The following is a 24,484-nucleotide window of genomic DNA, read 5'->3' as shown; positions in this document are numbered from 1 at the left end:
GACTGATTTGTCTGTGGAATCATCTCTCAGGGAAGTGGTAGATGCAAGTACAGTTACACCATTCAAAAGACATGTGGACAAGTACATGAACGTGAAAGGTTTCAAGGGATAGGGGCCACATTCAGACAAATGGGGCAAGTTTAACAACAAAGAAAGAGCAAAGAAAATTTACAGCCCAGGAACAGGCCCTTCAGCCCTCCAAGCCTGAGCCGATCCAAATCTACGGTCTAACCCTGCCGCCCAACTCCTAAGCATCTGTATCCCTCTGCTCCCTACCTGGTCATGCATTTGTCCAGATGCATCTTAAATGAATCTCCCGTACCTGCCTCTACCACCTCTGCTGACAACGCGTTCCAAACACCCACCACCCTCTGTGTGAAGTACTTGCCGCGTGTATCCCCCTTAAACTTTCCACCTCTCACCTTGCAAACCTGACCTCTTGTTATTGAATCCTTCACCCTGGGAAAAAGCTTGTCTCTATCCACCCTGTCTATACCCTTCATGATATTGTAAACCTCAATCAGGTCCCCTCTCAATCTCCTTTTTTCTAGTGAAAATAAACCTAACCTACTCAACCTCTCTTCATAGCTAGCACCTTCCATACCAGGCAACTTCCTTGTAAACCTTCCCTGCACCCTCTCCAAAGCGTCTACATCCTTTTGGGAATGTGGCGACCAGAACTGTACACAGTATTCTAAATGCGGCCGAACCAACGTCCTGTACGATTTTAACATGGCTTGCCAGCTCTTATACTCAATATCCCGTCCGATGAAGACAAGCATACTATATGCCTTCTTGACCACTCTATCCACCTGTGCAGCAACCTTCAGGGTACAATGGACCTGCACTCCCAGATCTCTCTGCCCATCAACTTTTCCCAAGGCTCTTCCATTTACAATATAGTTCACTCTAGAATTAGACTTCCCAAAATGCATCACCTTACATTTGCCTGGATTGAACTCCATCTGTCTCTTCTCCGACCAACTCTCCAATCTATCGATATTCTCCTGCGTTCTTTGACAATCCCTTATGCTTTCTGCTACTACAGCAATCTTTGTGTCATCTGCAAACTTGCTCATCATACCAACAGTGCCCTCTTCCAGATCATTTATGTATATTACAAACAACAGTGGCCCCCAACACTGACCCCTGTGTAACACCACTGGTCACCTTTCTCCATTTCGAGAAACTCACTTCAACTACTACTCTCTGTCTCCTGTTGCTCAACCAGTTCTTTATCCACCTAGCTAGAACACCTGCACACCATGTGACTTCACGTTAGTTTGGTACAGATGAGTTGCACCTCTCTATGTAAATTCTATTCCCTGTGTAGCCCCAATTGCTTTCTAGTGAAGGGCAGTCCATAGCCAAAAGACTCTTTGAGAATAAACAATTCTCCCAGCCTCAGTCTTCAAGAGAAATGTCTCATACGTAAACTGTGCACTCTGGTTCAAGTCTGCCCCACAAGACGAAACATTCTCTCAGTCAGCCAACCTTTTCTGATCCCTTCAAAAGTAATGGTGTCTATTTTCCAAATGACTGATCCAAAAGCGTACATGGTGTTTCAGATGTGGTTCCAGCAATGCCCTGTCTAGCTGCAGGAACACTTCAGTCTTGTTCTAGATCATTCCTCTTGCAAAAAATGACAGCAATCTCCTTTCTGATCACGCTGCACTTGCACCCTCACGTTTTGTGGTCCATGTACCAGGAAAGTGAAACCTCTCCATGTCAATGACTTCTCCATTTAAATAGCGCCCTGATGTTTCTATTCTTCCAGCCAAAGTGGACAAGTTCACATTTTCCCACACGATACTCCGTCGGCCAATTTCTTTTCCAGGTACCACATCTGCCTGTATCCCGTTGCATACACTCTCCTGTACAGACCTGCCACCTCTCTATATAACTTACTTTCCTGCTCACCTGAAAATAATCAGCAAATTGAGGGTTAGTCCCTTCATCCAGGGACCTCTGATATAGATGGCCAAGTTAAGGCACTGATCCGCCTGGCATTCCATCTGTCACAACCTGCCAACTCAACAAAGATGGATTTATCCCAAATCTGCTTCCTGTTTGTTTCCAGGCCTCTAACCACACGACCATGCGGTCAAACCCGCCAAACATGCTACCCCAGACATCACATGCGCTTATCTGGTGTGGAATTACTCTCAAATGCCTTTCGAAAATGTGAGGACACCACATCTGTAGGCTCCCCTTCCTCACAAAAACCGTAAAACAATTCAGTTGAGGAAAATATTCCTTTCACAAAGCCATGTTGGCTCTGCCTGGTCACATTATAATTTCCAGAATATCCTGGTGTGTTGTTCTTTTTCATGGAAGCCAGCAACTCCCTGATGACAAGCATTACAGTAACCGGTTTAGACTTTGTTGCATCCTGTCTCTCTCCTTCCCTGGATCAAGCTGTTATATTTCCGACTTGCCGATTGGTTGGAACCTTTCCGGAATCCAAGGAATTATAACCAATGCCTCTGCAATCTTGGCAGCCATTTCTATTAAGGCCCCACAATGAATGCAATCTGATCCTGAGGATGGGCCAACTTTGAGGTTTCTGAATCTTCCCAACACCTTTTCTGTGGGAACAGTGACTGTTTCTAATTCCCTACACGTGATTGGGTTCTCCATTTCCCAAACTCTTTCCCTCCAGAGCCAACATTGACTTCTGTTCCTCTTTTCTGATTCATCTACTCACTGTCATAGAGATATACAGCACGGAAACAGACCCTTCGCTCTAACACATACATGCCAACCACATACCATAAACTCATCTAGTCCCACCTGCCAGCACTTGGCCCATATCCCTCCAAACCCTTCCTATTCATATACCCATCCAGATGCCTTTGAAATGTTGCAATTGTACCAGCCTCCACACTTCCTCTGGCAGCTCATTCCTGACATGTACCACCCTCTGCGTGAAAAACTTGCCCCTTAGGTCCCTTTGAAATCTTTCCCCTCTCATCTTTACATCTGTGCCCTCTTGTTCTGAACTTCCCGAACCAGGGAAAAGACCTTGTGTATTTATCCTATCCATGCCTCTCATGATTTTATAAACCTCTAAAAGGTCACCCCTCAGCTTATTAAAAAACCAATCTATTTTTATATTCCTGACTAGCTTTCTCTCATATTCCACTTGCTCCCTCTAATTTTTTTGTCTTTCTTTGCTGTTTTTTAAAACTCTGACCAATGTTCTGAGTGACCATGAATCTTTGCAGAATTGCACAGTATTCCTTCCAATTTGTCACTATCCTTAATTTCTTTACTTTGACACAGATGATGCGTCCATCTCAAAGAGTCTTTCTTTCTCACAGGATAAAACTTCACTGAGAGTTATTCCATAGTTCCTTTGAAGTCTGCTGTTGTTCCTCTATCGTTATACCTTTGAACTTAGTTCACTGCAGCCAGTGCCACCTTCATTTTTTTTATAATTAAGGTTTAAAACCAGGGAATTGGGCACACACTTCTCCCCTTCAAACTGAGCATGGAATTCAATTATTCTGATCACTGTCACGTTGAGGCTCCTTTATCATGAACTAACCATTTACTCTGTCTCATTACCAGATTAGCTGATATAGTCTGCTGCCAAGTTACTCCAGACCCTACTGCTCAAAGATATTTGGCCAAAAACACTTTATGATCAGCTTTTGAAGTCTACCTTTACCAATCAGATTCAACCAAACTACAGGTAGTTTCAAGTCACACATTACTTTGCCCTGCCTTTGTAACACTCCATCAGTCACATAACTGCTGCTTGGGGGTGGGTCTTCACAATACTCTCACAAATGGGCTCGGAACCTTCCGGTTTTTACTCGGAGCCATTTATTGCCCTTTAAGGCCAAGGCCATCTCTCACAATTGCATGAATAGCATCCCAAATGAACAGGGCTACCCTCCTCTGGAAATCCCTTGACCAGCTTCTCCTCACTTCCTACTTTTTTCAAATGTCAGATACCCTTCAATGTACAAGCCCAAGACTTGGTCACCCTGCAACAATGTTTCTGTCATGTGCATCGTCTTTATTTCCAAGTACACCCACTTTGTTATGAATAGCTGCACACACTCAGATGTTCAGCCTTTAACTCTGCCTTTTTATCAGTTTGCTGGCTCGGGCCCTGTCTGTGTGCTGCTGGTGTGCACATAAGGTTATACACTCGGTCACTCTCTGCTACATTCCTGTTTTCATTCCCCAAAGCAGACCCACATGGTTTTTTTATTATTTTCCTTCGACTTATTTTATTTGTTCATGGGATGTGGGTTGGCACTGGCTAGGACAGTACTGATCGCTCATCCCTAGTTGCCCAGAGGGCAGCTAAGAGTCAATCACGTTGCTGAGGTTTGGAGTCACACATCAGCCAAACAAGGTAAAGACACCAGATTTCCTTCCCTGAAGGATGTTAGTCAACCAGGTGGGGTTTAAGAATAATTGACAATGGTTTCGTGCTCAGCCTGAGACTTTTCTCGTCCAGATTGTTATTGAATTCTGAAGTCACCATCTGCTGTGGTAGGGTTTGAACCCCATGTCCCCAGAACATTACCTGAGCTTTTGGATTACTTGGCTTGTGGTTCCTTTCAGAAGATCCTTTCTCCCCTCTAATTGGTTAAAACCCACTCTACTGCTGCAGCTACATGGCTCACCACAATGGGGATCCCAACTTGATCAAGTGAAGTTCATCACAGTAACACAGTCCCCACTTTTCCCATCACCAGCACCAGTGCCCAATGAATGTAAATCTATTTCTCCCACACCAGTGTCTCAGCCTCTCCTCTCCAATGGGTTTGGCTGTGTGTCAACTTGCTTGTGGCTCAAGTAATAATCCTGAGCTTTTTACCTTGGAGATTCTGCCTCATCATTGAGCTTCTCCTCATCCCTGAACAGAATTGCCTTCTGAGCCCTGTGTGCGTGGTTGTTACACACATAGATTGCAACAACAACTAGAGCTTCCCCTTCCCACTGTGAGCTCGACCCCAGCCTCGAACAGACAATGTGGGCCTTGACACTGAGCAGGCAGCTGGGCTGTCCCCTGTCATGCTGTCAGCTGCTAACAACCAGCTCTATCCCCCCCGGCTGCTCACCCCCCACACCCCGCCACCACAACGCTCTGAAATAGTCTCATTTGATCTTTGCTAGAAACCTGTCAGGACAGAGAAGTTTACCATCCCATTGGAAGTTCTGTCCCTGTGGCTGTGCAATACTCCCTCAGGCCTGTACATGGGTCTGACAGTGTGGTTTGGAATAGGTTTTGAATCTAAACCTTGCAAGCTCAAATATAAGTGTGATAGCGACATGAGCCATTGAGTCAAACTGGCAGCATTACTACAAGGCACGGGGAGAGGATTAAAACGTGTCCCAATATGAGAAGGCAAAATCAGCTAAAGTTGTAACCAGTTGTGACTGCTGCGGTAAAGGGCCCTTGTCTGTGAGGCAAAAGCATGGCTAAGGCCATGCTGTAAATGTGATGCTTTCTCTGGCTGAATACAAAAGGTTGTGTTTGAAAGGACACCTCTGTCAGCAACCAGACAGGAGGAAATACAGAGGATGCTGACATTGGGACTCAGTCTGAATAAAAACATCAACAACTGCAGATGATTCAGACTGCAATGTGAGCTGGTTACTTAAGAGTCTCCCTTTGAAGAAGGATCCTGCCTTTCCACGGATCTTCAGGAGGAAATCTCAATGTCTGCAAAGGAAGCATTGCAAACTGTGAGAAGGCAAGAACTTCAGAAGGACAAAGTAGGCAGTCACATGTTGTTGGATTGGGCAGACAGGTGGCAGATGCAGTTCAGTGTAGGGAAGTGGGAGGAAGAATATGGACAGACAATATGAAATGAATGACATGATAAAAACATCTTTAAAAGGGGTGCAGGAGCAGAGGAACCTGGGTGTATTTGTGCATAAGTTCTTGAAAAGAGCAGGACAGGTGGAGAGAGAAGTTCATAAAGCACACAATCTCCTCAGTTTTTTTCTAATAGCAGCATAGAGCACAAGAGCAAGGCAGTGATGTTGAAGACACCAGTTCAGTCTCAGCTGGAGTTCTGTGTAGGGAAGGATGTGAAGACAATGGCGAGAGTGCAGAACAGAATGGTTCCAGAAGTGAGGAATCTCAGGTATGAAGACAGACTGGAGAAGATGAGACTTGGGAAGAACGGAGGTTTGGGAAGAGTAAAAATGTTCCCTCTGGTGAAAGGATTGAGGATGAGAGGGTGAGGATTTAAAGTAATTAATGAGAGGCAAAAGTGATATGAGAAACATCTTTTTCATGATATAACTATTTAACTTCCAGAATGCATTATCGTGAGAGGGTGATGGAGGCAACTTCCACTTGAGTATTTAGGGTCTGGAATGTACTGTCTGAGAGTGTGGGGAAGGCAGGATCACTGAAGGCTCTCTGAAGGTATTTAGACAATATTTTGAGAAGGGACAATGTGCAGGGTCACAAAAACAGACAGGCGATTGGCACTATTGTGAGCTGGTTGTTCAAGAGCCAAAGCAGACAAAATGGACTGAACGCTCTCCTCCTGCTTGGTATGAACTGTGATGTGATGATGCCTCAGCCAGCAGATCTCTCCTCTCAGAGTCAGCGGGTTTGAGAAGGAGCCAACAGAACTGAGCACATATCCGTGGCTTCTCAGTAGTTTCCCCACCAAGGGAGTGCTGTACTGTTATTGGTGCCCTCTCTGGTAGCTGGAGAAGATTCCATTGTTGGGAGATGCACAGAGGAGATCTCCTCACTGTCCTGACTAATCTTTACCCCTCCACCTACATCTATCCCCTTGCTGCTGCGTGTTTTTCTCTGCCCACTGTCTCCTTCTCAATGGGACAAGTGCTCAGAGATTCCTTGGGACCAGGCTGACCCAGTGGGCTGTAAGAGTTTCATCAGCCCTGCTCTGGGAGCCATGATCTGCCCCATGGCTGATCATCATTGACCAGCCTGGGTTGGCTCATTGTCGAGAGGAGCTGTTTGCTGCTGGCGGATCTGGGTCAGGGATGACAGAGCTGCTGCCAGTCCACAAGCAGCTGTGATAGTGATCAGATCGGGGAATCCACCAAACCCAGCAAACATCACACTGTGTGCCTCTGACAGACCCAGTCTGGACTCAGTTAAAATGCTGGTGTTTTCATACTCTCCCTCCATCAGAGGTTGAATCCGTCCTGAAATGATTGCTGCCCTGATTCTGAACTGGAGAATTCAACGTGGATCTGACTGAGAATGTCATACCCTGCTGTTTTTGTTCAGTGGTTCCATTTCTTTAAGTGGAGTTTTCTGATTCCTATGAGCTGACTGAATCTGTCCATTAATTCATTTGGAATTCTCTCCCTCACTGATAATTACTGCTGAATCATTTCACTCCGAGCTGGTGCACACAGGTAAATGTCACATTCCCCACCCCCCCACTCTTTTGCAGCTTGCAGTGGGGACAAAATTGCCTGCCAAGTGGCACCCTCCCCCCCCAACACAAACAGTAACGGTACTCACAGATGTCCAGTCCTGTTGGGGAGCAGGCTGCTCTGAGGAACATCCTGCAGTTCCTGCTTGCTGCACACCACCTTCCTCCGCACCTCAGGGTAACTGGCTCCTTTGGGTCTCTCCTCGATGCAGATGCATGTGTTGGTGAGCAACTCTGAGCAGCAGCTAGCCTGGGAGAGCAGGCACAGGAAGAAGGCGAGCCTGGGGCACAGCTTCATCGCTGTGTGTATGTGAGTGAGTCTGCCTGAGAGCCCTCGCAGCCCAAACACCAAAATCTCTTGTCAAACTTCACGGCCACACCGCCTTCCCTCTGAGCCCACTGGGTGGGGGCATTCCAAAGCCCCTTCTTCTCCTCTCTCTCTCTCTCTCCTGTCCAGGGAAATGTACCACCGTGTCCCAGTCTGCTTCCTGAAGCCTTTGCCTTTTCCTTGACGCAAATTGGATTCCGTTACTTGGTCCCGGCTGCTCGCTGCTTTCTACAATTCAGACATGTCCTGGGCTTATAAAACCCAGAGACACAGTACAGTCACTCCATACAGACTGCAGCACCCACAAGGGGGGAAGAAAAGGGCAGGAATATGCTGCAGGTTTGTCCTGTCGGTTTTCCAAGCTGCCAGTTCCCGGGACGGGGGAAGAGAGAGGGAACTTTTTTATAAAAAAAACATTAACAACAGCAGCGGTTCTCCCTCTCAATCCCACATCAGGCAGAGAGAGAGAGAGTGAGAAACTCCCTCTGGGTCCTAAAGCCATTCTCAGACAGGCTTGAACGGCGCTCCCAGCGCCAGGATCAGCCCCCAACCAGGTCCCAGTGAGACACTGAACCTCGCCTCAGGACTGAGTGCAGCCCAGGGAACTTCAATCCCCAAACTCAGCAATGGGGAAACAAGATAGAAGCTGGACAAAATCGGCAGACGATAGCCTGGGGAGATTATCACTGGGTTATTCACTCAGAGACCCAGGTTCAAATCCCGCAGAAGGAGATGGTGGAATTTTAATTCAATAAACACCTGGAATTAAGACTCTCAGGATGACCGTGAATCCATTGCTGATTGTTGGGGAAACCCACCTTGTTCACTGGGAAAGAAAGTGCCATCCTTATCTGCTCTGGCCTACATGTGACTCCTGACCCACCACAATGTGGTTGGCTCTGAACTGCCCTCTTGAGCAATTAGGGATGGACAATACATGTTGGTCCGGCCAGTGATACCCTCATTCAGTGAATGAATAAAACAAAACAAAAACACAGTAACCAGGAACAACAGAAGGAGGCCATTCGGCCCCTCCATTCAGTCAGATCACTCCTGATCTGTCTGTGTTTGGGATCCCACATTCCCATCTCTCACTGACCACCATTGATCCCTCTGCCCAACACAAGTCGATCCACCTCTGTCTGGAAAAGACTCAATGTCCTCGGCTCCACCACTTTCTGAGGCAGAAAGTTCCAAACTCACACAACCATCTGAGGGAAAAAAAACATTCTCCTCATCTCTGTCCTGAAACAGAGGTCCCTCATATTAAAACAGTGTCTCCTAATCCTGGACTCAACCCCATGAGGCAACCTGTTTTCCATGTGCCCCTTGTTGGGAACTCCTAATCAGGGACTCCTAGACTTCAGTCAGGTCAGCCTGTCACTCTTGGGTGGGCCAGTGGAAACAAACCCAGTCTAGTGAACCTTTCCTCATCAGGCAGCTCATTCATTCCAGGGATCAGTCCAGTAAACCTCCCCTTATCTACCTTCAACACATTTATGTCCATCCTTAAGCAGAGAGACCAAAAATATGCACAATATCTGAGTTGTGGTCTCTCCAATGTCCTGTGTCACTGAAATATCAGCTCCTTACTTTTACTCCTGTTATTTTAAAGGATAGATTTCATGAGCTCTCTTGACTACATGCTGTACCTGCTGGGTAATGTTTTGTGACTCATACACTTGAGCACCTTGATCCTTTTGCACCTGAGAATTCTGCAGACAGTCACCATTTAAATCATCCACCTTTTACTCTTCCTGTCAAAGTGAACAAGTTCACATTTCATCACGTTGTGCTCTGTCAGGTTGATATGCACTCACTGACTCACAGAACACATCCAGAACCATTGGTAACCTCCTCACATCTCCTTCACCACATACCTTCCCACTGTTCTTTGTGTCATCTGTGAATTTCGCCTTCATGCCTGCGCTCCCCTCATCAGAATTCTTAATATCAGTTGTAAAATGCTGAAGTTACAGCTGAAATCCTTTCGAGACTCCAGACAATACATTCGATCAAGCAAATAAATACCCATTCAAACAGGCTCTCTGTTTTCACCTGGCCAGCCAGTCTTCTCCCAGTGCTGACAACATGATCCTCAACTCTACAAACCTTGACGTTTCCACAATAATCTTTCAGTTGGCAGCTTATCAAATGCCTCTGTTAACAGCTGAACTTCCCTCTCAGCTCTCCACTCACAAACCCCTTCAGTGCTCATGCTCAGGAAGCAACTCAGTGCTGAAGACAGATCTGAGATAGATAAACAGACTGATCAACTGAACTAAGGCACTGTGCATGTTTCCGCTGATGGCTAAGTCCAGAACCAGAGGATACAGTTTAAAAGTAAGGGGTAGGCCATTTAGAACAGAGTTGAGGAGTAACTTCTTCACCCAGGGAGTGGTGGATGTATGGAATGCTCTGCCCCAGAAGACAGTGGAGGCCAAGTCTCTGGATACTTTCAAGAAAGAGATGGACAGAGTGCTTAAAGATAGTGGAATCAAGGGATAAGGCAGGAACAGGATATGGATGATCAGCCATGATCATAATGAATGGTGGTGCTGGCTCAAAGGGCTGAATGGCCTACTCCTGCACCTATTGTTTAATGTCTATTGCCTACTACACTGAAAGCTTGTGATTTCAAATAAACCTGGTGGACTAAAGCCTGGTGTTGCGTGACTTCTGGCATTTTTATTCAGCCAATGAATTAAGGGATCTGGGCCTAAAGCAAGGACAGGGAGTTAGAACACAGATCAGCAATGATCTCACTGATTGGTGGAAAAGACTTGGTGGCGGGGGGGGATGGCCTTCTGTTGTTCCTATGTTGAAGGAAGGGGAAGACTGTCCAAGCAACCCTCTGTTGGAGACTCAGTACTGAGGGAGTGCTGCAATGTTGGAGATTATATCTTTTCTAGGTGATTTTGAACTATGGTCTCCTCTGCCCTGTTAAAGTATCTGCTGCCACAATTTTGAATAATCAAGGAGTTCTGCCTGAAGACCCCTCCAACGTGTCTCCCACACCTCAATAAAACTGGTCACATTATCACCCTGCTCTCAGTGGGAAGCTCCTGTTCATAAAGTGGCTGCACACACCGTCTATAACAATACAAGAAGGCACAGTCCTGATTGACTTTGAAACCTTTTGGGACATCCTGGGTTTGTGTAAAACGCTTTCCAAATACAAGAGTTTCTATTTCCTTCTTTCCGAAGTGTTGCTCTTTCATCTGTGCTGAACCTCCTGTCTCCCAGATCCAATGGTGCTGAACTCCTCACCTCAACCTCTGCCTTCTCATTCCAAAGCTTGGGTTACAAGCCTCTGTGGGTCGGTTGTGTGTCAGCTCTGTCCAGGCTGCACTTTTATAACAGCCTGTCTCACTGAACACTAACACTGTGTCGCGCTGAAGGCTGGGTCTGTTTTTCTAACAGCTGCCATCAAATAAAGATTGAAATGTGAGTCATAAATTACAAGAGCTTTTTGCAGCACACTGCACATCTGTAAAACATTTCCGACAAACGTGCTGCCCAACGTGGTGTTAAATTCAATAAATCAATGAAAAAATATTCCTTATTTTGCACAAAGGGCCTTTCTGAGGAAAGGGAAATGTGACTTATCCTCAATTACGAGTTTACAGCCCTGGCACCCACAGAAACATTTGCACAAAGACTGTACACATGGAGTGTGTATGTGTGCGCACAGAAGCATGTTCACATTTATGCTCATGTATGTACAGGGATGCACACAGGGAAGCTAAACACAGCAACACATATGTATTTAAACACACACACACTGAAAATAAATCAAAAACTACATCTGTCGACAATCCTTGGTCCAGATTCATAATGGAAATGGTCCATGTAAACATGTCACACTACAGTACCACCCCTTGGCAGGGGCATGCAATTGCAATTCCTTGACAGTTTCCAAGATTCATATGAAACAAGGAAGTGGCCTGGAATTTGGAGCCCAGAAACTAGCCATTTCAGCCAAGGGTTTGTGCCAGTGTCTGCCTTATCAACGTTTTCCCAACCCTCTTCACCTCAGCTGAATGGACAAAACATTCTTCTTGTTCTTTCCTTATTTATCAAACTTCCTTTGGATGCAATACCCCTCTCCCTCTCCACTGCTCCCTTTGGTACGGAGTTCCATGTTCCTACCAGTCTCTGAGGGAATCGGCTCTTCCTCAATTTGTTACAAAAACACAGCCAGAGTGTCTGATATCAAATTGAGAAGAAACTGTTTGAATGGAGTCTAAGTTCACTTCATCCAAGGACTATCCTCAGTCTTTGGCCCATCTGCAGAAACGTAGATTTCATGCAATATCTTATCACTCCACGGGTGTCAATGCAGTCTCACGGTCTGCATTTTATCCTTGATCTGTGCTCACATTTTTAATACCCGCACATTGAGAGTGTCCTTGGGTGGGGGAGGGGGCACATTGACAATGTCCCTGCTCCATTGACAATGTCAGATGCCTATTTGGGATTGTTCGCCAATGTTCGGAGCCCAACTGGAGTTATTACTGCACAAAGTCAGATCCCAGAATGAAATCTGCTTGGTAGATCACAGCTTGTTGTCATCTTATTTGACAAGGTGATCTCTCACTGAAACGCAAACATACAAATGCTGCAAATATGGTTTTACTAATAAAACAGAAGTTTATTCCACAAAAGAAAAGATGGTAAAATGGAAGAGACAAAGCATCTGTGCACGATGACATCATAAAAATACAGATTCCATCTATCCCAACAACACTCCTTTACAGTACTGGCACACCAGAGAGAATTTCCTGCTCTATCACATCCATGTACTATACAGACCCCAATAATCATCAGGAAATTGAGAAGCAAATTTGTAAGGAGATTTGTAAGGAGTAATCTGTAAGAATAATAGAGTTATAATGGTAGGGGATTTTAACTTTCTAAATATCGACTGGGACTATCATCGTGTGAAGGGCTCAGACAGAAAGGAATTTGTTCAGTGTGTACAAGAACATTTTCCGATTCAGTGTGTGGATGAATCTACTCAAGAAGAAACCAAACTTGACCTACTCTCAGGAAATAAGGCAGGGCAAGGAGTCAGTGGGGGAGCACTTTGAGGCCAGCGACCATAATTCCATTAGTTTAAAAATAATGGTGGAAAAGGTGAGATCAGATTTAAACATTAAAGTTCGAAATTGGAGGAAAGCTCATTTTGATGGTATTAGGCAAGAACTTTCAAAAGTCCATGAGAGGGAGATGTTCGCAGGTGTAAGTACAGCTGGACAACAGGAAGTCTTCAAACATGAGATAACAAAAGAGTCCAGGGACAGTATTTTCCTATGAGGCCCCTCAAAGATCAGCAAGGCTGCCTTTGTGTGGAGCCACAAGAAATGGAGGAGATACTAAATGAGTATTTTGCATCAGTATTTACTGTAGGGAAGGGTATGGAAGGTATAGAATATGGGGAAATAGATGGTTACATCTTGAAAAATGTCCATATTACAGAGGAAGAAGTGCTGGAAATGCAAAGAAGTGAATAAAGGGATCTGATCAAGTGTAACCTTGAACTTTGTAGGAAGCTGGGGAAGTGATTGTTAGGCCCCTTGCTGAGATATTTGTATCATCGATAGTCACAGGTGAGGTGTCAGAAGACTGGAGGTTGGCAAATGTGGTTGCCAATGATACGAAGTTAGGTGGACAGGCAGGTAGTACTGAGGAAGTGGGGAGGCTACAGAAGGATCTAGACAGGTTGGGAGAGTGGTCCAGGAAATGGCTGATGGAATTTAACGTGAGCAAGTGCGAGGTCTTGCACTTTGGCAAAAAGAATAAAAGCATGGACTACTTTCTAAATGGTGAGAAAATTAATAAAGCCAAAGCACAAAGGGATCTGGGAGTGCTAGTCGAGGATTCTCGAAAGGTAAACATGCAGGTTGAGTCTGTGATTAAGAAAGCGAATGCAATGTTGTCTCTTATCTCAAGAGGGTTGGAATATAAAAGCAGAGATGTACTACTAAGACTTTATAAAGCTCTGGTTAGGCCCCATTTGGAGTAATGTGTCCAGTTTTGGTCCCCACACCTCAGGAAGGACATACTGGCACTGGAACGTGTCCAGCGGAGATTCACACGGATGATCCCTGGAATGACAGGTCTAGCATATGAGGAACGGCTGAGGATACTGGGATTGTATTCGTTGGAGTTTAGAAGATTAAGGGGAGACTTCATAGAGACGTACAAAATAATACATGGCTTGGAAAAGGTGGATGCTAGGAAATTGTTTCCGTTAGACGAGGAGACTAGGACCCGTGGATACAGCCTTAGAATTAGAGGGGGTCATTTCAGAACAGAAATGCGGAGACATTTCTTCAGCCAGAGAGAGGTGGGCCTGTGGAATTCATTGCCGCAGAGTGCAGTGGAAGCCGGGACGCTAAATGTCTTCAAGGCCGAGATTGATAGATTCTTGTTGTCTAGAGGAATTAAGGGCTACGGGGAGAACGCTGGTAAGTGGAGCTGAAATGCGCATCAGCCATGATTGAATGGCGGAGTGGACTCGATGGGCCGAATGGCCTTACTTCCACTCCTATGTCTTATGGTCTTATGGTCTTATAGGGTGAAAGGCAAGGCTGGATGACTAGAGAAATTGAGGGCTTGGTAAAGAAAAACAAGGAAGCATATATCAGGGATAGACAGGAGAGGTCAAGTGAATCCTTACAAGAGTATAAAGGTAGTTGGACTATACTGAAGAGGCAAATCAGGAGGGCAAAAAGGGGACATAAGATAGCTTTGGCAAATAGGGTTAAGGAGATTCTAAAGGGATTCTCCAAACAGATATGAGGACACAAGGGTAACTGGGGAGAGAATAGGGCCCCTCAAAGATCAGCAAGGCAGCCTTTGTGTGGAGCCACAAGAAATGGAGGAGATACTAAATGAGTATTTTGCATCAGTATTTACTGTAGGGAAGGGTATGGAAGGTATAGAATATGGGGAAATAGATGGTTACATCTTGAAAAATGTCCATATTACAGAGGAAGAAGTGCTGGAAATGCAAAGAAGTGAATAAAGGGATCTGATCAAGTGTAACCTTGAACTTTGTAGGAAGCTGGGGAAGTATTGTTGGGCCCCTTGCTGAGATATTTGTATCATCGATAGTCACAGGTGAGGTGTCAGAAGACTGGAGGTTGGCAAATGTGGTGCCACTGTTTAAGAAGGGCGGTAAAGACAAACCAGAGAACTATAGACCGGTGAGCCTGATATCAGTGGTGGGCAAGTTGTTGGAGGGAATCCTAAGAGACAGGATTTCCATGTATTTGGAAAGATAAGGACTGATTAGGGATAGTCAACATGGCTTTGTGCGTGGGAAATCTTGTCTCACAAACTTGATTGAGTTTTTTGAGGAAGTAACAAAGAGGATTGATGAGGGCAGAGCAGTAAGTGTGATCTATATGGACTTCAGTAAGGCATTCGACAAGGTTCCCCATGGGAGACTGACTAGCAAGGTTAGATCTCATGGAATACAGGGAGAACTAGCCATTTGGATATAGAACTGGCTCAAAGGTAGAAGACAGAGGGTGGTGGTGGAGGGTTGTTTTTCAGACTGGAGGCCTGTGACCAGTGGAGTGCCACAAGGATCGGTGCTGGGTCCACTGCTTTTCGTCATTTATATAAATGATTTGGATGTAAACATAGGTGGCAAAGTTAGTAAATTTGCAGCTGACACCGAAATTGGATGTGTAGCTCATAGGGAAGAAGGTTACCTCAGACTACAACAGGATCTTGATTCGATGGACCAATGGGCTGAGGAGTGGCAGATAGGAGTTTAATTTAGATAAATGTGAGGTGCTGCATTTTGGAAAAGCAAATTGATGTGAGCTATAGGGAGAGGTTGAACAGGCTGGGGCTGTTTTCCCTGGAGTGTCGGAGGCTGAGGGGTGACCGTATAGAGGTTTATAAAATCATAAGGGGCATGGATATAGTCAATAGGCAAGGTCTTTTCCCTGGGGTCAGGGAGTCCAGAACTAGAGGGCATAGGTTTAGGGTGAGAGGGGAAAGATATAAAAGAGACCTAAGGGGCAACTTTTTCACGCAGAGGGTGGTACGTGTATGGAATGAGCTGCCAGAGGAAGTGGTGGAGGTTAGTACAATTACAGCATTTAAGAGGCATCTGGATGGGTATATGAATAGGAAGGGATTGGAGGGATATGGGCCACATGCTGGTAAACGGGACTAGATTAGGTTGGAATATCTGATCGGCATGGACAAGTTGGACCGAAAGGTCTGTCTCCACGCTGTATGTCTCCATGACTCTAAGAAAAGCAAGAGGCCTGTAGCAGATTTTTCTCTTCTTTTCGAATGAGAAATTCCAGGAATTTTTATATGATGCCTGTGGCAACAGCAATTTTGTAACATTGACGCACTTTAATGTGGCCGCTGCTGACTTTAATTGGACAGGCACAAAGTTTTCTTGTCTGTGTGGTCCACTCTCGCCCTCTGGTGTATCGCCACAGTACCGAAACAACTCTCAGTCACTCACTCCTCGTTATCCATGCAAGTCATTTCCCAAAAATCCTTGGATTCTCTGCAGAATTACTGCAGGATTGACCCCGTTCAATCTGAAATTCCCTTCCCAATGAAGAAATTCAGGATAGCTCACTGAATGTTTCTCAGGCAAAGATAGACAGAGAGATTTTTGAACAGTAAAGGAATTAAGGGCTATGGTGTGTGAGCAACTAAGTGGAGTGAAGCCCATAAAAAAGATCAACCATTATCTTATTGAATGGCAGAACAGGCTGGACAGGCCAGATGGCCAGCTCCTGGTTCTTATGTTCTTCTGTAAATCGGGTCAAATTAATTTATTCGAGCTTTACATGCAAGTCTCAACCAGAGAGGGGAACCAGATGTGTTGTATTTAGACTTCCAGAGTACCTCACAAAAGATTAAGTCAAAAACCCATGATGTTGAGGTACTAAACAGGCATGATTAGAGAGAATTAGCTCATGGACAAGAGGATAAAGGGTCTCTTTTTCAGGTTAGTGACCTGTGACCAGTGTTGTTCCACAGGGATCAGTGCTGGAACCACAACTATTTACAATGTACATTAATGACTGAGGAAGGAAGTGAATGTACTACAGCCACATTTGCGAATGACACAAAAATAGGTGGAAAGGCAGGTTGTGTTCTGGATTCAAACTGTTGACAGAGAGAGATTGATACATTCAGTAAGTGGACAAAAAGTTGGCAAATAGAGTATAGCGTAGGAAAATATGAAATGATTCTTTTGGCAGGGAGAAAAAAGATCAGAGTATTATTGAAATGGAGAAAAGCTGCAGAAACTTGCAACACAAGGACTCAGGGGGACTTGTGTATGTGTCACAGAAAGCCAGCACACAAGCGCAGCAGGTCATCAGGAAGGCTAATGGAGCATTGGTCTTCATTTCAAAGGGGTTGGAGTATAAGAGAAGGGAAATTTCACTGCAACTGTGCAAGGTGCTGGTGAGACCACATCTGGAATACTGACAGCAGTTTTGGTCCCCTCATTAAAGGAAAGATATCATTGAACAGGAATCACTTTACAGGAGGTTCACCGGGATGATCCGTGGTCTGGATGGATTGTCTTATGAGCATTAAGATTAAACTCATTGGAATTGTGAAAAATGGGAGGTGACCTCATTGAATCAGAGAGGATTATTAAGGGGCTTAACAGGGTAAATGCTGAGACGATGCTTTCCCTCCTGGGAGAGTTGAGGACGAGAGGGCACAGTCTCAGAATAAAGGGGCACCAAGTTACGACTGAGCTGAGGAGGAATTTCTTCTCTCAGACGATTGAGTGTCTTTGGTCCTGTTTGCCCCAGAGAGTGTGGGGGAAGAGTCCTTGTAAGTGTTTAAGGCTGAGATTCATAGACTTTTGAGCAGTTGGTGAATCAAGGCATAGAGCAGAAAATGCTTTGATCAGGGAATTTAAAGTAAAAGAGCCCCTAGGAGGCAATGATCATAATATCATTGAATTTACTCTGCAGTTTGAGAGGGAGAAGATAGAATCAGAGGTCACGGTATTACAGCTGAATATCAGCAACTACAGAGGCATAAGGGAGGAGCTGGGGAGAATTGATTGGGAGAGGAGCCAAGCAGCAAAGAGAGTGGAACAGCAGTGGCAAGAGTTTCTGGGAGTAATTCAGGAGACATGCCAAAGATTCATCCTGAGGTAAAAGAAGCATGGTACAGGGAGGATGAGGCAACCATAGCTGACTAGAGAAGTCAGGGACAGCACAAAAACCAAAGAGAAAGTGTATAAATGTGGCCAAGGGGAGTGGGAAACCAGAGGGTTGGGAAGCTGACAAAGACCAACCAAGGGCAATTAAAAAAAAGGAGGGAGAAGATTAAATGTGAGGGTGACCGAGCCAGGAATATAAAGGAAGATCTTCAGAGTCTCCTTCGACATATAAAGGGCAAAAGACAGGCAAAAGTGGACATCGGGCTGCTGGAAATGACGCTGGAGAGATAGTAGCGGGGAACAAGGAAATGGCTGAGGAACTGAATAATTACTATGTGCTAGTCTTCATGGTGGAAGACATGAGTAATATCCCACATATTCAAGAGAGTGACGGGGCAAAGCTGAGGATGGTGGTCATCACCAAGGAGAAGGTACTAGAAAAACTGAATGGCCTCAAAGTGGATAAATAACCTGGACCAGGTGGACTACAACGCAGTGTTCTAAAGGAGACAGCTGAAAAGATAGTGGAGGAGTTACTGGTGATCTTTGAGGAATCGCTAGAGTCAGGGAAGGCCTCAGAGGACTGGAAAATCGCTCATGTGACACCCCTGTTTAAAAAGGGAGGAAGGCAAAAGATGGAAAATTATAGACCAATTAGCCGAACCTCGGTCGTGGGTAAGATTTTGGAGTCCATTGTGAAGGATGAGATTTCTGAACACTTGGAAGTATATGGTAAAATAGGGCCAAGTCAGCATGGTTTCATCAAGGGGAGGTCATGCCTGACTAATCTGCTAGAATTCTTTGAGGAGATAACAAGCAGGTTAGACCAAGGAGAGCCAATGGGTGTTATCTACCTGAACTTCCAGAAGGCCTTTGACAAGGTCCCGCACAAGAGGCTACTGAGTAAGATAAGGGCCCTGGTGTCAGAGGCAAGGTGCTAGCATGGATAGAAGCTTGGCTGTCTGGCAGAAAGCAGAGAGTGGGGATACAAAGGTCCTTCTCAGGATGGCAGCCAGTGACAAGTGGTGCTCCGCAAGGCTAAGTGTTGTTACCACAACCTTTCACTTTATGCATTAATGAGCTATATGAGGGAACTAGGAGAACTTTGGTTAACTTTGCAGATGATACAAAGATAGGTAGAGGGACAGCAAGCATTGAGGAGGCGGGGAGGCTGCAGAAGGATTTGGACAAGTTAGGAGAGTGGGTAAAGAAGTGGCAGATGGAATATAATGTGGCAAAGTGTGAGGTCATGCACTTTGATGGGAAGAATAGAAGCATGGATTAGTTTCTAAATGGGTAGAAAATTCAGAAGTCTGAAGTGCAAAGAGACTTGGAAGTTTAAGTCCAGGATTCTCTCAAGATAAACTTGCAAGTTGAGTCAGTAGTTAGGAAGGCAAATGCAATGTTGGCATTTCTTTTGAGAGGACTTGGCTATAAAAGCAGGAGAGAACTGTGTGCTGCTGAAAACCACAGCAAATCAGGGAGCATCCAAGAAGCAGGAGTGTCAACATTTCAGGCATAAGCCCTTCATCAGGAATGTGGAGGGGAGGAAGGGGGCTGAGAGATCATTTGGAGGGTGGGAGGGAATGAAAAGCTTACCGTTTAAGGAACATTTGAGGACTCGAAGTCTATACTCGATAGAAGGATGAGGGAGGGGGATGTAATTGAAACTTACAGAATACATAATGGCCAGGACAGAGGGGACATTGAGAAGGTCTTTTCCATTGGTTGGAGAGATTAGGACCCAAGAGCACAGCCTGAGAGTATAAAGGAAGACCTTTTAGAACAGAGATAAGGAAAAACCTCTTCAGCCAGAGAGTGGGGAATCGATGGGATTCACTGCCACAGAAGGCTGTGGAGGCCAGGTCATTAAGTGAATTTATGACTGAGGTAGACAGCTTCTTGATTGTTGAAAACTGTGTTGCTGGAAAAGCGCAGCAGGTCAGGCAGCATCCAAGGAGCAGGAGAATCTTCAGGATTCCTGAAGAAAGACTCATGCTCGAAACGTCAATTCTCCTGCTCCTTGGATGCTGCCTGACCTGCTGCGCTTTTCCAGCAACACAGTTTTCAGCTCTGATCTCCAGCATCTGCAGTCCTCACTTTCTCCTAGCTTCTTGATTGTCAAAACGATCAAGGGTAATGGGGAGAAAGCAGGAGATGTGGTTGAGAAACTAATCAGCCATGATTGAATAGCGGTGCAGACTGGATGGGTTAATGGCCTGGTTTCTGCTTCTATGTCTTATGGTTATATTAGATTACTTACAGTGTGGAAACAAGCCCTTCAGCCCAATAAGTCCACACCGACCCACCGAAGAGCAACCCACCCAGACCCATTCCCCTACATTTACCCCTTCACCGAACACTACAGGCAATTTAGCATGGCCAATTCACCTAATCTGCACATCTTTGGACTGTGGGAGGAAACCGGAGCACCCGGAGGAAACCCACGCAGACACTGGGAGAATGTGCAAACTCCACACAGAGAGTCACCCGAGACTGGAATTGAACCCGGGTCTCTGGAGCTGTGAGGCAGCAGTGCTAACCACTGTGCCACTCTTATGATCTTCTGGAAATTGGATCCGAGGAATGCTGTGTCAGCCATGATCCTATTGAATAGTGGAGCAGGCATGAAGGGCATAATGGTCTCCTGTTCCTAGTTCTTATCATCTGATGGTCTGAGTTCCACCTCTTCAGACATCTCCCTCCTCCTCTGTTACTGAAGGGGAGCCCATCTCGCAGACAGTGCTGAGGATAATGCTGGGACCTTTCTCTATTGCTCACTCACTTGAAGAGTCTGTGACGTTCTCTTCTTGAGAGTTTGGACCACATCATAGGTCAACAACAGGGCTTCACTTGTTCACCAGGGACCTATCATGGACGGATTCCTTGTAGAGCTGGGCAGCAGATCCCAGTGTCACATGGGAGTGGAGTACACAACTTGCAGTTCCAGGCAGGTGGATTGTGCATTGCAGAAGTGGAGCAGCAGCAGCTCCCTCTGAGCTCGGCACTGTCAGCTCGGGCACAAGGTCACAGCTCCAAATCCCAAACCAGGGGAATTCAGACCAGTCAAACCTGGCCTTTCCATTACAGGGTACTGAGGGAGGGCTGCACTGTCAGAGACACTCCGTTTTAACTCAGATATTTAATGGATACGCCTGGCTTGCTCCCTTTCAAATGGATATACAATATCCAGAAAGACCAGCTCTGGAACAGCGGGCCGGTTTACAGAGTACTCTGGGTCCCATCTTCGACTCAACCTACAGAAAGACAACAGATTCCCTGGTCACAATGTTTTTGCATCCTTCTGTGTAGAAACTGGCTGCTGTGTTACCCAGCTACAGCAGTGTGCACATTTACAAAAGATTTGATTGGATGCAAAAGTGTTGTGGGACATCGTAGAGAACGTACCAAGCACTGCAGAAATTCAACTTCGGTGGATTCTGACATCCGTAGTGTCCCTCGCTCATTGTTTGATGAGGACTTCACTCCTATTAAATGGGTTTACAGCAAGTCAAACACAATAGAAGCTCTTCATCCAGCTTCCTCCCTAATTCCTGAGGATAGTTTATACTGGTGTTACATTTGTCCCCCAGCCCCCTGTCCCACTCTCTCTGCCCACCTGAAAACGATCTCAAGTGCTGTCTCAGCATCAATTCAAAAAGAGTAAACATGACACACTTACCCCGTGAGCAAAACCAGGTGTCAACAAATACAGCAGGATAGCATCAGCAGAAAGTGGTAATCCATACACAACTTTCACACCCAAGATGAGTAACGACAGGACAGGTACAGCACAGGCTTCAATTCAGAGACAAGTCCCCTGTCCTTGAGAAGGAAAACTACTTCTCCCAAAGAGTTGAGAACCTGTGGAATTCACTCCCCCAAAGTGGAGTGGGAGCTGGGATGGTGAGTGAATTTAAGGAGGAGCTCGACAGATTTATAATTGGTAATTGATTGAAGAGTTATAGAGAGAAGGCAGGAAAATGGGGGCGAGGAGCATATCAGCTTTGATCGAATGGCTGAGCACACTCGAAAGGCCAAACAGCCTCATTCTGTTCCTGTATCTTCTGAACTTACTCTTTCAAACTGAAAGTAAAGCTCCTCCTGCATTATTCCCATCATACACTCACAGGATAGTATGGCATTAGGTCCACTGTCAAGTTCCCTCTACGCTTTCCGACTGAAAGTAAAACTTCCCTCTGCACTGTCCCTAATAAATACAACCAGGATTAGGACAGCACAGAGTTAGACACAGAGTAAAGCTCCCTCTACTCTTTGATTTGTTCTGGAGCACAGGGCTCCATTCAGAGAAAAGCTCCCTCTTCTAAACTGAAAGCAAAGCACTCTCAGAACTGTCCCGCCCCAACAATCTCAGGGCAGGTACTCCACGGGCCCAGCTACAGAGCAAAGCTACCTCCACTCATCTCAACTCAAAATAAATGTACTGCAAACCACCCCCCCCCAACCCCAACAAACTGGGACAGTACAGGGTCAGATACAGATCAAAGCTCCCCCAATCCTTTGAACTCAAGTAAACCAAAAGGAAAGTTTGCTTGCCATTGTCCCCACCAACTACTCCCAGATCTGGGAAAGCATGGGGTGAGATAGAGAATGAAGTCAATGGCCTAATGGTATTACCTCTGGACCCAGCTAATGATCGGGGGACCTGGGTTTGAATCCCACTAAGGTAGACCATGGGATTTGAATTCAATGGGCTGTCCGGAACTAAGTGTCTAAATGTTGATCATGAATCCATTGGGGATGTTGGAGAAACCCACCTGGATTGCCAGTGCCCTTCAGGGAAGGAAACCACCATCCTTTCCTGGTCTGGCCTACATGTGACTCCAGACCCACAACGTGGTTGACTCTTAACTGCCCTCACGGCAATTAGGGATGGGCAATAGATGCTGACCAGCCAGTGATGCCCTCATCCTCAATGAATAAAAACAAAACTATACTTCCCCAGCCAATACTTCAGTTCACTTGGAACAGGATATTTCCAAGGTCAATGTTGCATTGTATGTGCAAATTGATTAGAAATTGTTTTTTTCCCCCTCTACCCTGCAGTGCCTTACAGCAAGTTTCATCCGGTGTTCAACAAGGGCCCACATAACAGACATTAGGTTTCACTGAACAGGCAAAACACTTACTGGGGCATAATTGGAGTACTGTGTGGACCGTACTATCGGGGCTGTTACACTGGAGAGGCTATCAAACAGATTTACCAGGATGTTGTCTCTATGGGAGAGTCTGATCTTGAAGGAAATTTGGATTGGCTGAGGTTGTTTTCCATGGAGTGTCGAAGAGCAGGCTTGATTAGATTAGGCAGAAGATTGAGGGACATACAAGGAGTGGATAGGAAGGTACGTCTCCAATCATAATGGGTCAATAAACAGGGGGCAGACAATAAAGAGGTAAACTGATATTCAGAGGGTGACAAGAGTCTGAAACTCACTGCCAGAATGGGTGCTCAAGTCAAAAACCCTTGTAACAGCCAAGCAATGTTCAGATAATCACTTGCACTGTTATAGCCTCCACAGCTATTCGGCCAAAAGCTGGAAACCGGGCTTTGGTTCGACAGATATTTATGACTTGCAAAGACATGCTGGACTGAATGGCTTCCTTCTGTGCTGTAACAAGACTGAATCTGACTGATATTGAAGCGAATGGCTTGGGTTGTGTGGTTGGAATGAACATTGAGAGAATGTGGTATGTGTTGGTAAAATTCTTTCAGATACACAACAAAGGTCCAGTAGACAGGTTGGCCATTCAGCTTGATAAATCCTCAGTGACCTTCATATTCCAGACAGGTGCCCTCCTTCATGTGTCCATCTGGTTGTCCTGTATGTGGAATCAGTGAGCTCTGTGTTGACTGTAAATTACTGTTGAGCTTCTTAGCAAGTTGTAAACACAGAGGAAGAAAGCTTGAGCTTTTACAGATGCCAACCGCATTTCAATATTTAATCAAAACCTGAGACTCTTGCTCCACTTCAATATATACTTTATGCTCAATCCTTTCAAACCACATTGAAGTCAAAGAGAATTAGGATTAGTCGACACACTGGTGACTGAATCCCTTCAGAAAGCTGCAACACCATACAAAGCCAGTTTCATTGCTTCACTCTCCCAAGTACATTACGATAGTTGAGAGAATCACAATTAAAATGGGGCTGGAAAGTGTCAAAAAACCCATCCTCAGCCAATGACAGGGAGCCATCTCAATGCCTTCTTTGCAGTCTATGTGTGGCTCACAGCCAAAATCCTCCTGATTCCAGCAGTGACTCATTGACACAGCAAGACATCAATCATCAACAGTTCATTTATTCAAGTTCCATTTACATCGTGCCCTTAATACAGTACAAGATTCCAAGGTGCTTCACAGGGACAGCAGACAAAATAACAAGCCATGAGCAGTATTACCAGGGCAGATCAGCCAAAGTTTGGTCAAAGGTTTTAAGGAGTTTCTCTGAGAATGGGGGAGAGCGACGGAGCGGGGGAGAGAGAGAGAGAAAGGGAGAGACGGGGGGGGGGGGGGGAGAGAAGAGAAGAGGAGAGAGAGATGTGGAGGTGGGGGGGGGG

General features: G+C 45.5%; 1 protein-coding gene across 2 annotated transcripts in view; it reads right to left on the bottom strand.

Moving 5' to 3' along the window:
- The window catches only part of adgra2 (adhesion G protein-coupled receptor A2), a 145,276-nt gene extending 136,985 nt beyond the window's left edge, over nt 1-8,291 (bottom strand). The window contains exon 1 of one of the 2 annotated variants that reach the window (XM_072553877.1): nt 7,487-8,291. In XM_072553877.1, coding sequence (XP_072409978.1) covers nt 7,487-7,695 — 209 coding nt within the window. In that variant the 5' untranslated portion in view covers nt 7,696-8,291. The remainder of the gene's footprint in view (nt 1-7,486) is intronic. The other variant, XM_072553876.1, reaches the window with a different exon arrangement.
- Between the last annotated feature and the right edge of the window lie 16,193 nt (nt 8,292-24,484).

The sequence above is a fragment of the Chiloscyllium punctatum genome, chromosome 35 (assembly GCF_047496795.1).
Source record: "Chiloscyllium punctatum isolate Juve2018m chromosome 35, sChiPun1.3, whole genome shotgun sequence".
Lineage (NCBI taxonomy): Eukaryota > Metazoa > Chordata > Chondrichthyes > Orectolobiformes > Hemiscylliidae > Chiloscyllium > Chiloscyllium punctatum.
The sequence above is the reverse complement of the archived record's forward strand: the minus strand, read 5'-3'. Positions and strand labels throughout refer to the sequence as shown.